The sequence below is a fragment of the Ovis canadensis genome, chromosome 15, assembly GCF_042477335.2.
Source record: "Ovis canadensis isolate MfBH-ARS-UI-01 breed Bighorn chromosome 15, ARS-UI_OviCan_v2, whole genome shotgun sequence".
In the NCBI taxonomy this organism is placed as follows: domain Eukaryota; kingdom Metazoa; phylum Chordata; class Mammalia; order Artiodactyla; family Bovidae; genus Ovis; species Ovis canadensis.
The window spans coordinates 36,052,479-36,065,193 of NC_091259.1; the positions used below are offsets into that span (position 1 = coordinate 36,052,479).

At 49.3% G+C, this 12,715-nt stretch overlaps 1 protein-coding gene across 1 annotated transcript in view; it reads right to left on the reverse strand.

Moving 5' to 3' along the window:
* Positions 1-12,715, reverse strand: part of DSCAML1 (DS cell adhesion molecule like 1) — a 361,994-nt gene that overhangs the window by 92,760 nt on the left and 256,519 nt on the right. Inside the window, exon 4 of the mRNA XM_069553443.1 lies at positions 4,088-4,234. Within this exon, the coding sequence (XP_069409544.1) occupies positions 4,088-4,234 (147 nt within the window). The remainder of the gene's footprint in view (positions 1-4,087; positions 4,235-12,715) is intronic.

Genomic DNA, 12,715 nt, shown 5'->3' on the forward strand with positions numbered 1-12,715 from the left:
CTGAGAATTGAGGTTGGGGGGCTGCGGCCTGAGCACCCCCTGGCACGAATTCCCCTCTGCACTGCCTTGCCTGGGTATCAGTCGCATTTCTGCCAAGACAAGCAGTGTGTAGATTTCCTCGTCACGTCGTATCACGTCAGGGCCTGCGTCAGTCCCGGGGCCCCTTCCCTGGGCGCCCCTGTGCTGCCAGCGGCTTCCTCTGGGTCTCTGTCTCCCTGCCGCTGTCGTCTTGTCTACCTCATCTCTCTGGTAGGTTTCTGTTTTCCTCCATCCCCGTCTTGCTCCCTCTGAGCCCACGTCTCTCCTCTTTTGTCATCCGGGTGCCTCCCTGTCTTTGCTTCTCTGTTTCTCTGGGCTTTATCTCTGAGTCTCTGAGTGGCATCTCCCATTCTCCACATCCCCCAGCCCCAACTGGCAGGCACTCACCACAGCCCCCCAGAGGAAGAAGGGTTGGCATATTCTCCAGTTCCCCACCCCCCATTTTTTGGCAGCACCATGTGGCATGTGGGATTTTCATTTCCCTACCAGGGATTGAACCTGCACCCCCTGCGCTGGAAGTGCGGAGTCTAACCACTGGACCACCAGGAAAGTCCCTTCTCTAGTTTAAAGGGTATCTTTTTGGAGGGCCAAGAGCAGAAGTAAGATTAGTAGGATGAAGGGGCTAAATATTCATGCAAGGGAAAGCAGCAGACCAGCAGGATGGGGGATTCTGTGCCGGATGAGAGGCATGCAAATGAGATGCAAAACACCACACACACAAGTCCCTATAATTTGGAAGGGAACCACTGGCACATTTGGGAACTGGGCTGCAGATGGCAAGGTCTAGCCACAAAGATGGGGCCACATTGTGCAGTCCCATCTCCTCCCCATGTGACAGTGCAGTTTCATTTGGCATTGGTTAGTTTTAACCATAAATATTGACTTAGCACCTACTATGTGCCAGGCACAGGTCCAAGCTTTGGAGACACAAGGGAGAAAAAGAGAGCCCGATCCTTGCTCTTCTGGCTTCTGGTCTTGCCCCCAAAATGCACCAGGCAAATAAGAGGGGGCCCTTGATACAGTCACCTGCTGGTCAGGGTAATCCTCCCCAAATCACAGGAGAGAGATAGACGGAATCCAAGAAGTCATCTCACAGAGATAGAGAACAAACATATGGGCACCAAGAGGGGAAGGAGGGTGGGATGGACTGGGAGACTGGGATCGGCAAACACACACTGCTGCTGCTGCTGCTGCTGAGTCGCTTCAGTCGTGTCCGACTCTGTGCGAACCCATAGATGTCAGCCCACCAGGCTCCCCCGTCCCTGAGATTCTCTAGGCAAGAATACTGGAGTGGGTTGCCATTTCCTTCTCCAGTGCATGAAAGTGAAACGTGAAAGTGAAGTCGCTCAGTCGTGTCCGACTCTTCGCGACCCCATGGACTGCAGCCCACCAGGCTCCTCCGTCCGTGGGATTTTCCAGGCGAGAGCACTGGAGTGGGGGCCATCGCCTTCTCTGAGACATACACTACTGTGTATAAGACAGATAACTAATGAGAACCTATTGTGTGGCACAGGAAACTACTCAGTGCTCGGTGGTGACCTAAATGGGAAAGAAATCCAAAAAAAGCTGAGATATGTGTATACACACAGCTGATTCACTTTGCTGTGGAGTAGACACTAACACTAGAAAGCAGCTATATGAGCTATGTGTTAGCTGCTCAGTCGTGTCTAACTCTTTGCAACCCCATCGACTGTAGAATGCCAGGCTCCTCTGTCCATGGAATTCTCCAGGCAAGAATACTGGAGTGGGTTGCCATTTTCTCCTCCAGGGGATCTTCCAGACCCAGGGATCGAACCCAGGTCTCCTGCATAGCGGGCATATTCTCTACCTTCTGAGCCACCAGGGAAGCCCAAAGCAACTATACTCAAAAAAAAAAAAAAAAAAGAAAGAAAGAAAGAAAAGGAATTTGAGAAGTCACCTAATCTAGCTCGTTTTTACGGAGACCCAAAGGGTTGAGCGATTTGGTGGTACTAGTCCCCAAACCAGGTGTTCTGACAATCAGTTCATGTTCCTTCCAGAAGCTACTCTGACCCCACTTCCATAAGAGCAGGAATCTTCAAACTGCAGGTCACACACGGTTGGGAAGTGATGGAATCCACATGGTGAGTGGTGACCAGCATTTAGATAAACTGAGACAGGATAGAGTAGAATAGGAACTATCAGAGTGCGTCACAGGGTGTGTGGTAGGAAACACCATGCATGCATGGCATCGCTGATGATGTCTGAGGATCACTGTCAAGAGTCTGAAAAGCGCTATTCCAGGAGGCCTCCCTTGAAGAGCACCAGGTGACCTTCTTTCCTCTGTAACCGGAGCATCTGTATGGTGTTCGATTAGCCCCTTCCATGGGGGGTCTGTGGCTGGAGGATGTGAATTCTGGCTGTGCCTCCCACTGGTTAAACAGTTGGGATAAGTGGCCTGGCTTCCCTAAGGTCTGATTTTCTTACCTATAGAAATACGAAGTGCAGTGCACACCTTACCCGGCTATGATAGTGCCTAAGAAACAGTACATACATGAAATTTCTGGCACTTGGAGATTCAGGAAACAGCAGCTTCCATCCTTCTGTAAGAAGCCACTCCAGAATAAAGATCCTTTATTTAATTTAGAGATTTTTTTTTTTACCTTGTGTTTGCCTACTTTCAAATCTTGTGAGGTAGGCTGTAATAAAAACATGCAGGAGCGCTCAGTCGCTCCAGTCGTATCCGACTCTGTGACGCTGTGGACTAGAGCCCACCAGGCTCCTCTGTCTACGGGATTCTCCAGGCAAGAATACTGGAGTGGGTCACCATGCCCTTCTCCAGTGGATATTCTCCACCCAGAGATCAAACCTGTGCCTCCTGAAGCCATTGCATTGCAGACTAATTCTTAACTGCTGACCCACTGGGGAAGCCCCTAACGAAAGGTATATATGTATTCAAAAATAAATAAACTAATAGAATCTTAAAAAAAAAAAAGAAGAGACACAAGGAAATACAAAATCTCCCTAATCCAATCCAATCCAATCATTACTGCGTTGGAGCAGTAGATTATATCTATGAGCTTCCAGGAGGCAAAGGCAAAAAAGCAGAGAGGGGATGGGCTCCATATCCCCCATTATTTGATAAATGGTACAGTGGTCTAGTCAAGGCTATGGTTTTTCCAGTGGTCATGTATGGATGTGAGAGTTGGACTGTGAAGAAAGCTGAGTGCCAAAGAATTGATGCTTTTGAAATGTGGTGTTGAAGAAGACTCTTGAGAGTCCCTTGGACCGCAAGGAGATCCAACCAGTCCATTCTGAAGGAGATCAGCCCTGGGATTTCTTTGGAGGGAATGATGCTGAAGCTGAAACTCCGGTACTTTGGGCACCTCATGTGAAGAGTTGACTCATTGGAAAAGACTCTGATGCTGGGAGGGATTGGGGGCAGGAGGAGAAGGGGACGGCCGAGGATGAGATGGCTGGATGGCATCATGGACTGGATGGACGCGAGTCTGAGTGAACTCCAGGAGTTGGTGATGGACAGGGAGGCCTGTCGTGCTGCGATTCATGGGGTCGCAAAGAGTCGGACACGACTGAGCGACTGAACTGAACTGAACTGAACTGAACTGGACTGAACTGAACAGGGGTAAAGAATCCGCCTGCCAATGCAGGAGATGCAGGTTCGATCCCTGGGTCAGAAAGAGCCCCTGGAGAAGGAAATGGCAACCCACTCCAGGATTCTTGCCTGGAAAATCCCATGGACAGAGGAGCCTGGAGGCTACAGTCCATGGGGTTACAAAGAAATGGACATGACTGAGCGACTAAACAAAAACAGCAAACAGCTCTTCAGGGGCCTTCAGCTTTCTCAGGCAGACTCCTGAAAAGAACTGAACTGTAGAGTTCTGGATATGAAAAACATCCCCAATCAAGCCAGACAAGGTCTGCTCAATGCTTTCTGTACCTGTGTTCTTGAATCTGCTTCTCTTGAATGCCCTGATTACACGGCAGACTCCCTGATCCATGGAGCCGACATGCCCACCCGGTCTTGGGGTCGGGCTGGTACCCTCCCTTCGTCTGCAGCCCTCCGGCCTACCTGTCACAGAGAGGCGGGCCCCGTTGCTCTGCCGGGTCTCCCCGCTATACTTGTGCTTGGTGATGCAGCGGTAGGTGGAGAGGGCGTCCTCCTTCTGCACGTCAGAGATGTACAGCCCGCCGTGGGAAGTGATAAAAAACCTGTTCTCTGGAGACATAATCAGGACACAGTTGATTACTTCTCTGGCTGGACCTGCCACCAGAAGCAACTCGGGCCAGGTTGCCCTGTTGCCCAGGGGATGGGAGATGATGGGGAAAAGGGGCTGAAGCTGTGAGGAGAGCATCTCTCACAGATGAGCATTTTCCACGTGTAAACAAAGAGAAATCACAATAATTATTTCTTTAAGTGTAGATGCTTCAGCTTTTCGCAGAAAGATGCAGGGCTTTGGAGTCAAGATCTGGGTTCCAATCTGACTCTTCCACTTATTAGCTGTGTGACTGTGGGGAAGTTAATTAAGCTGTCTGAGTCTTATCTGCACAACAGAGTGCAAACAATACTTCATGGAGTGGATATTATGATGACAAAAATAATAAAGTGTCTGGCACTCAGCAAGTGCTCACTTACGGAGTATCAGTCCTCCTCTTTCCTATCTCTTGGCGAGAGTTTGCAAAGCTTTAACAATCGTTGCTTGTTTGTTCTTACAACTGTCTGAGGTGTCATCCCCATTTTAAAATCACACAGGCAGTAAGTGGATCAGAACTCAGGCCTTTTGCCAGCACCTAGCTCTCCCCCTGCACTGAGCCAAACAAGCCTAAATTCTTTTCTTTCAATGTCAGCTATTTATTCACTCAAGAAACAATTACTGAGACTAAGTTATACTAAGGGTGGGGGTGCGGAGATGCAGAGCTACGATGCTAATTCATCATGCAGTTCTTTTTTATTTGTTTATTTATTTTGCTTATTTGGCTGTGCCAGGTCTTAGTTGTAGTAGCATGCAGGATCCTTACTTGTGGCATGGGGGATCCAGTTCCCTAATCAAGGATCGAACGCAGGCCCCTTGCATTGGGAACACAGAGTCTCAGCCAGTGGACCGCCAGGGAAGCCCTCATCGTGCAAGGCCAAGGCGCTTGTACTGTGTTTTACTTTCCCTGCCCTCTCTGTGGTCTCCCTGTGGTGACTTGGCTGGGAAGCGGGAAGGAAAGAGTAGTTTCACCCATTTGGCTGATTATAAGATAAGACTCCACTCAGAGGTAGAGTGGATTTCCTCGTCCAAGATCCTAAGGCAAACCCTGAACTTGAGCTTGGTCAGGGCTGTTTTGTTTTATTTATTTTTTTAGGGCTGATTTTAAAATGGGGAGAATATGGACTCAAAGTTGGGGAAAGGCTTGTATTTGGCTTTGGGACTCTCTAAGCTTATGGTCTCCCACCCAAGATCCAGCCAGACTGAGATGGAAAAGCTAACCTAGGGTCCCTCATCCTTGCTCTCTGAGGGCGTAGCTGCTTCCCCAGGCAGACACAGAAGAGCCCAGGCTGCCATTTCTACAAGAGGGGGCATCAGAATCAGGACAGTGATGATGACTTACAAGAAAGCTGCTGGAGAGAGGGTAATGCTGACCTCAGACAAAGGACTTGCTAACACCAGACTGCCAGGCTTTCACAAGGAAACATTTTGGGGAGCCCCATCCACTTCAAATCCTGTTATTTGAGGTCTGCTTCCTCCCACCTGGGGGCTGAGTGAACCCTCTCAGTCAAGAGCTCTGACACTCTCTGGTTAGGAGTATTTTGCGGTGTCTCATCCTGCCAAGCAAAAGCCCAAGATCTCAGCACCATGGACAGGGACCTCCTGAAAGGACATTTTCCAACAATGAAACCTGGAGAACCGCAGGGTTGAAAAGCTGAATGCATTTGACTGCTTCTTTGACAAAGCTTCTCTGGCTTTCATCTGAATACCTCCAGGGCTGGGGAACTCACTACCTCATTCAGCGACCCATTGTGAAGTTGACCATGCTGACTTTGAGAAAGGTCTTCCTTGGTCACAACTGGTCTCCATGGATCCTGGTTTCTACTCCTTGGAGTAGCCCTACAGAGCAGCCTAAACTCATGTGACTGACACACTCCCTCACACACTGGAAGGCAGCAATCAGGCTCTTTGACTTTTCAAGAGTCTTAAGGATTATATTTTTTAATTGTTATGTAGTAGGGTTTCAAATAGCTTCTTCAATCTAGCTGGTCTCTGGCTTCTTAATACATTTTGGTTTATCTACAAATCTCTTAAATTTTCCTCCCTCTTTCCCACTTCCCCACGCCCCTTCTCTTCTCTCCTTCCCATATATCTTTGTACATGACTAGGCCTCCTGGAGAAGGAAATGGCAGCCCACTCCAGTATGCTTGCTGGGAAATACCATGGACAGAAGAGCCTGGAGAGCTATAGTCCAAGGGGTCACAAAGACTCAGACATGATTTAGAGACTGCTAGGTGCCCGGCATTTTGCTGAGGGTGGGGATCTATCTGAGGAGGGCAGAATAGAGCAGGGCTACCAACCACCCACCTAAGCTGCATTAACTTTTCAGGGGGGATTGAGTAGGGATGAGGGGCAGATCAATTTTACTACTGCTTCATACTCTGATTTAAAGGTCCTTGTTATGTGTCCACAAGCTATTTCTAGGCTACCTTCCCTCTCTCCACTCTTGGACACCCTCGGCTAATTGGATCTGGGTCCAGGACTTCATGCAGATCCCTACTGAGTAACATCTTGTTGAATCTCCTTAGAGGAACACTTGGCCAGCTGGCAGGCTGCCTGGAGCTTGCGGACCCCCGCCCTGCCCCCTGCAACACGAAGACCACGCTCTATAGACCCCCACTCAGCGCTGTGGGTAAAAGAAGAAAAAGAGGCAGGAAGGAGCCCGGCTCTGCTGCTGGCAGTCAGAGGACCCGCAGGAAGCACGGAGGAAGCCAGTCTCTCCACCCAGACTCTGCACCTGCCGCTTTGTCTCCATGTTGTGACATCCCAAAGTCAAACGTGGAAGCGCTCTTGTAATTTATTATGTAACTGCGGCTGGAATGCAGGACGACTGGAGGGTGTTGCTGCCAATCAGAAGTACGAGGGTTGGAGGTGGTGGGATGAGGAAAAACAGGAAACGTCCGAAAATCAGCCTTAGTGGCCCACAGGTGCTCCAGCCTGGACAGCCAGGACCCTGTTATCCTCAGATCGACACCAGCAATGGTGCACTTGGCCCTGAGGAATTTTAAGTTGGGGAGGGGTGCTGTGGTGATGGTGGTGGGGATCTGGGGTTTCTATAGCAACAAGCAGCTGCTGCATCTGATGTTTCACATCCTTCATTGTCCTCATTTTCCCCCTCCCTTCCCCCCTTCTTGTGCATATTTAATTGCAGTAACATTTCCAGATACAGTGTATCGCTCCTCCTGAAACAAAGGCAGGCTGCAGTCAGGGGGATGCATGGCGAGCAAGAGGGGAAGGAGAAATCAGGGGTATTATGTTAATCCCCACTGGGGGGATGTGTGCGACATCAGTTCTGCATGTTTGATGAGAATCAGATGATGGGCCCCGCTGGGGAAGGATGGAGAAGGGGGCCTGCAGAGTGAAAGGCATTCGGTGTGGAGGGGGAGGAGGCATAGTCTGCTGGTGGGGGGTGGGTCTGGGACTCCAAACACGGCTAGCCTCCGAGGCTGGCTCCAGGGGGCTGCCCTGGCAGTCTGGCAGCTCATCCTCTGCAGCCCAGTGGGACCACCTGTCCTTGGATTGGGGAGAGGAGCCATTACCATCCCAATGTCTTGGTTTCTCCTCCTTGGGGTAGGCTGCGTCCAGCTGGAGGAAGGATGGAGTGGCAGGCAGGACCACCAGGTCTGGCCTCCACCCTGAGGCCACTTGGACATGTGTGTCTGGGAGCATTTTTGGTTGTTACCAAAACTTGAGGGTGTACTAATGACATTTAGTGGTCAAGTCAGAGTGACAACAACTGTTCTACTCTAAATTCGAAGAGTGTGCCCATGGAGGGTCATTTTCCCTTAGGCTCTAGGACGAGGACATGGAACTGTGCTCCAGTGTGGACTCTGCCTTTGGCGCTGCCTGTCTGTTACATCTCAAAGTCTGCAGTGTCATCTGTGAACACACCCAAGACCAGGGGAGTGCTGTGCGTGGTTAATGAATCCTTTTCTTTTTATTATTACTTGAATACTCTATTATCCTTTCTCCTGGTGATCTGGTTTACGGAGCACCCATTACATGTTAGGCCAAGGGCTTTATGAACATTATCTCATTTAATCCCCACACTCCTTTGAAATGGACATTATTGTTGTTTCTAGCCAAGGAACAGAGAGGTTAAATAAACCACCCACAGTCACCCAGAAAATAAGGGGTAGCGCCTAGACCATTAGCCTACTTGCTACATTCCTCTAAAGCTCTGTGCTATGCTGACTCTCCCAGAATAACAGCACCTCTTATAGAGACATACATTTAGCCAGCCTCTGCTTGATTGCTTCTATCGGAAGGGTCTTCACTTCCTCACAAAGGCACAGGCATCCATTCGATTCAGTTTGGCCCCATTTATCAAGTCTCCATGGAGCATCCCTGTGTGCTCAACTGGGCTCCACGGGGAAGTCCTGAATTTGCCCTCTGCCCTCTGGGATTCCACAGTTAGAAGAATGTTCTTCTACCAGGGAAGCTTGAGCCTTTAGTAATGGGGACTGGTAGAGGGTGACAAGGGGGCTCAGTGGAAGCCATTAGTGAGAAGAGGAAGATAAAGAGGGGCCAAGCCACCCAGCATTGGGGACAAGCCCAGGACTGAGACTTAGGAGACTGAATTGGCACCCTAACTCTGCCACTAATGAGGAGGCATATCCTCGGTGGAATAGCGTCCCCTACAAAAGTGTCCATACAGAGCTTGTGAATGCAAATAGAATCAAGTTAAAATGAGACCATAATGGAATAAAGTCGACCCCAAATCCAGTATGACTGATGTCCTTACACAGGCAGGGACACACAGGGGGAAGGCCTGTGAAGATGGAGGTGGAGACTGCAGTGATGTAACTGTGAGCAGAGAAAACCAAGGGCTGGGCTTCCCTGGTGGTCCGGTGGTTAAGCCTCCATGCTTCCAATGCATGGGTTTGATATCTGGTTGGGGAACTAAGATCTCATATGTTGGGTGGCATGGTAAAAAAAAAAAATGCCAAGGATTCCCAGTGACCCCAGAAACCAGCAAGAGGCAAGAAAAGATCCTCACCCCCTCCTACCATCCCCACCTCTGTGAGCCTGCAGAGGGAGCAGGGCCCTGCCCACACCTTGATTTTGGACTTTTGACCTCCAGAATCGTGACAGTGAATCTCTGTGGTTTTAAGCCACCCATTTGTGGTCATTTGTTAAGGCAGCCCTGGGAAATGGATGCAGGGTGACCTGAAGGAAGTCCAGTCCTCTCTCAGGCCCTCAGCTTCCCCACCTGTACAAGGAGGGAAGAGGTGGAGGAGATATGTATTTTTAACTATGTTTGTACATTAGAATCATCTAAGGAGCTTTTAAAATTAAACTCAGAATCTCTAGGGGTGTGGCCTGGAAATTGGTATTTTTAAAAAGCTTTTTGGCTGATGTAATGTGAAGCCAGGGTGGAGAACCCCTGGATTAACCAAACTGTAAGGCCCTTCACTCTGACAGTGGATGTCTCTATAATTACACCAGACTTCTCTGAGTCCCATTCCTGCTTCAGGAAAATGCAGATAATAAATAGGACTTAGGTCACACAGTTGTTGGGAGTATTGGAAGAACTGGATGAAAGACAAGTTACTGCAGGGAACCGTCTCCAGCACTTGGGTGGTACTCGTTAAATGTCAGCACAAGCAGCTCCATCTCAAGAGATGGAGGGCTGGCTGCTGTTAGGGGGCTCTCTGCCCCCTCCCATGGCCAGGTTTCTTGCAGTCTCCCCCTTCCTCCCAGGAACCTGGAACTAAAGGAGGCCCTCCTTGGCAATTCAGAGGCCCTGGACACAAGTGATAACTGAGCTGACAGCAACTTTTCTGTCTTTTTCCAAGAGGTCAGAGAGCTGGGCCTTGGAGACTCCCTGGAGCTGTAGTAATCACAGAAAGGTAATGGTCAGAAACCTCAGGGCTCCTGGCGGCCCTTGAAGGCTGGGGGAGAAAAATCTGCCTTCTGCAATGGTGGGCCCCTCTCTCTCCCTGCTCTCAGGAGGCACGAGCTGGTCGGGAGAGGGTCCTGGGCAGAGGAGCGGGGGTGGTGAGGGTTTGCTGGAAGGTGTGAACTGGACAGATCCTACCCAGCCTCTAGAGCAAAGGAAGGGAATTAAGGATGGAGCAGGACAGCAGCTTCTTTACTGGCCTCCCTGCTTCTGCTCCCACCCCTTCTGCTCCCAGCAGGCAGCCAGAGTGATGCTTTAAAGTCTCAGTCAGATTCACGCAGCTCCTTTGCTTAAAGCCCTCCAATAGTTTCCCATTTCATTCAGTGCGAAAGCAGTGCTGGTCACAAAATAGACCCTTGATAAATATCTCCAGAATGAAATGAATAAATACATGAATGAACAAATGAAAGAAACTTCCCCAAATTCTACCATTGTTTAATCCTCATGTGCAACTCAGAAAAAGCAGCTCCCAGCTCTAAATTTGCCTCCTCCAGGAAGCCTTCCCAGATTAGCCCACTCCCATTTCTGAGTGTTTCTACGTCTGGCAAACCTCTTGCCACTGCTAATCATTTCCTCTACTCTACTCAATTAGACCTTCAAAAATAACGATTTTGAACATTCAAAAGTCAAGATTTAATAGTATGGTAGTTCCTTAAAAAATTAAAAATAGAATTACTATATGATCCAGCAATTCCACTTCTGGGAAAATATCCTAAAGAATTGAAAGCAGGGTGTTGAAAAGATACCTGTTTACCCCTGTTCACAGCAGCATTACTCACAATAGCCAAGAGAAGGAAGCAACACAAGTGTCCGTTGATGGGTGAATGGATAAAGAAAATGTGGTCTATATATACAATGGAATATTACTCAGCCTTTAAAAGGAAGGAAATTCTGTCACATTGCTGTAACATGGACAAACCTTGAGGACATGAGGCTAAGTGAAATAAACCAGACGCAAAGGGACAAATACAGTGTGACTCTACTTATAAAAGGTACCTAGAATAGTGAGATTCCTAGACACAAAGTGAATGCTGGTTGCCAAGGGCTAGAGGGAGGGTGGAATGAGGAGCTGTTTAACGTGCTTGTTGTTGTTGTTCAGCCAGCAAGTCGTGTCCAACTCTTTGGAACCCCATGGATTGCAGCACGCCAGGCCTCCCTGTCCCTCACCAATTCCCGGAGTTTGCCCAAGTTCATGTCCATAGAATCGGTGATACCATGCAACCATCTCATCCATAATGTTAAACAGTAGTGAACTGTAAGCTGAAACACTACTGAACACTTAAAATGGTTAAGATGGAAAATTTTACATTATATGTATTTTACCACAATTAAAATGTTAAAAGTCAAGATTATGAAGAACTGGAATGAGTGTGTTTGTGACGTAGTGAGTTTCTTGCTACCAGAGGTAATTCAGTAGAGGCTGAAGAAGCACTGAGATACTGCATAGAAGACTTAAGTATTAAATGAGGGAAATAAACTGATACTTTTTAAGTTTCCTTCCTCCTAGCAATTTAAAAATTCTTAGCTTAAAGAAAGCTGAGTAGCGAGACCTCGTGAACATCATCTGTTACAGTGGTTTTCCAAGTCAAATCAGTGGGCACGTGCTCATTTCTACCCCCGGGCCTTTTGGGGTAGAAATGGCATGCTCTTTCCTTGACTCACACCCCGTCCCATTCAGTCTCAGCTGAAATGCCAGCTCCTTGGAGAGGCCTTGCCTGACCCCTTTATCAAAATTCTTGTCTTCAGAGCACATGGTGTTGAGAGGAGTTATTTTAGCATCCCAACTCCAGAACGTGCCTGGCTCCCTAGATGCTCAGTGAACACGTGCTGACTGAATGAATCCTGCCGTAGAGCAGGCACTTCCAACGGGCTGAGACTGCTGCACCTCAGGCCTGGGTCCTGCGCCGAGGTCCCTCCCACCCTGGGGTCTCTTCCCTCTCTAACCCCTGCTGCCACGCTGCAATGATTTGGGCCGCTGCTCCCCCGTGAGGCCACCGATCCTTGTCTCCGTCTCTTAGCTCCAGGCTGAGACACTAAAACCAGACGGAGCTAAAGGAAAAAATAAAAAAAGGAGATAAACAGTGGCCAGAGCTGGGCAGTCTGGAGTGCACACCCTGGCTGACTCATCTTCAGGGAGAGCCCCCTAGCCAGGGGGTGGCTCTACACTGCCCAGGAGCTCCTAAAACACGTGGAGACCCATGGAGGCTGGGCCCAGGGAAAGGGAGGGACAAGGACACCTCTTCTCCAGCCGACCTGAGGCTCGACCCCCATTACCCATCCCTGATCAAGACCTGCCTCCTCCTTAGGAGACTGGAGCAGAAATGTTGCCCTTGCCCACTAACAGAGCTCGCTGTTCCCAGATGGAACCACATGAGAGTCCCGGGGCCGACAATCAGACGAGGCAATGTAACGCAGCCATGGTGGCAGCGTGGCACCCCGCCCCTCTGCAAAGAGGCGAGCTCAGGAACTGAACTGCCCTGAGTGACTCCATCTCAGCCTGCCTTGGGGTGAGTTCAGCCTGCTGCATCTTAGAGGTTTCCAGAGT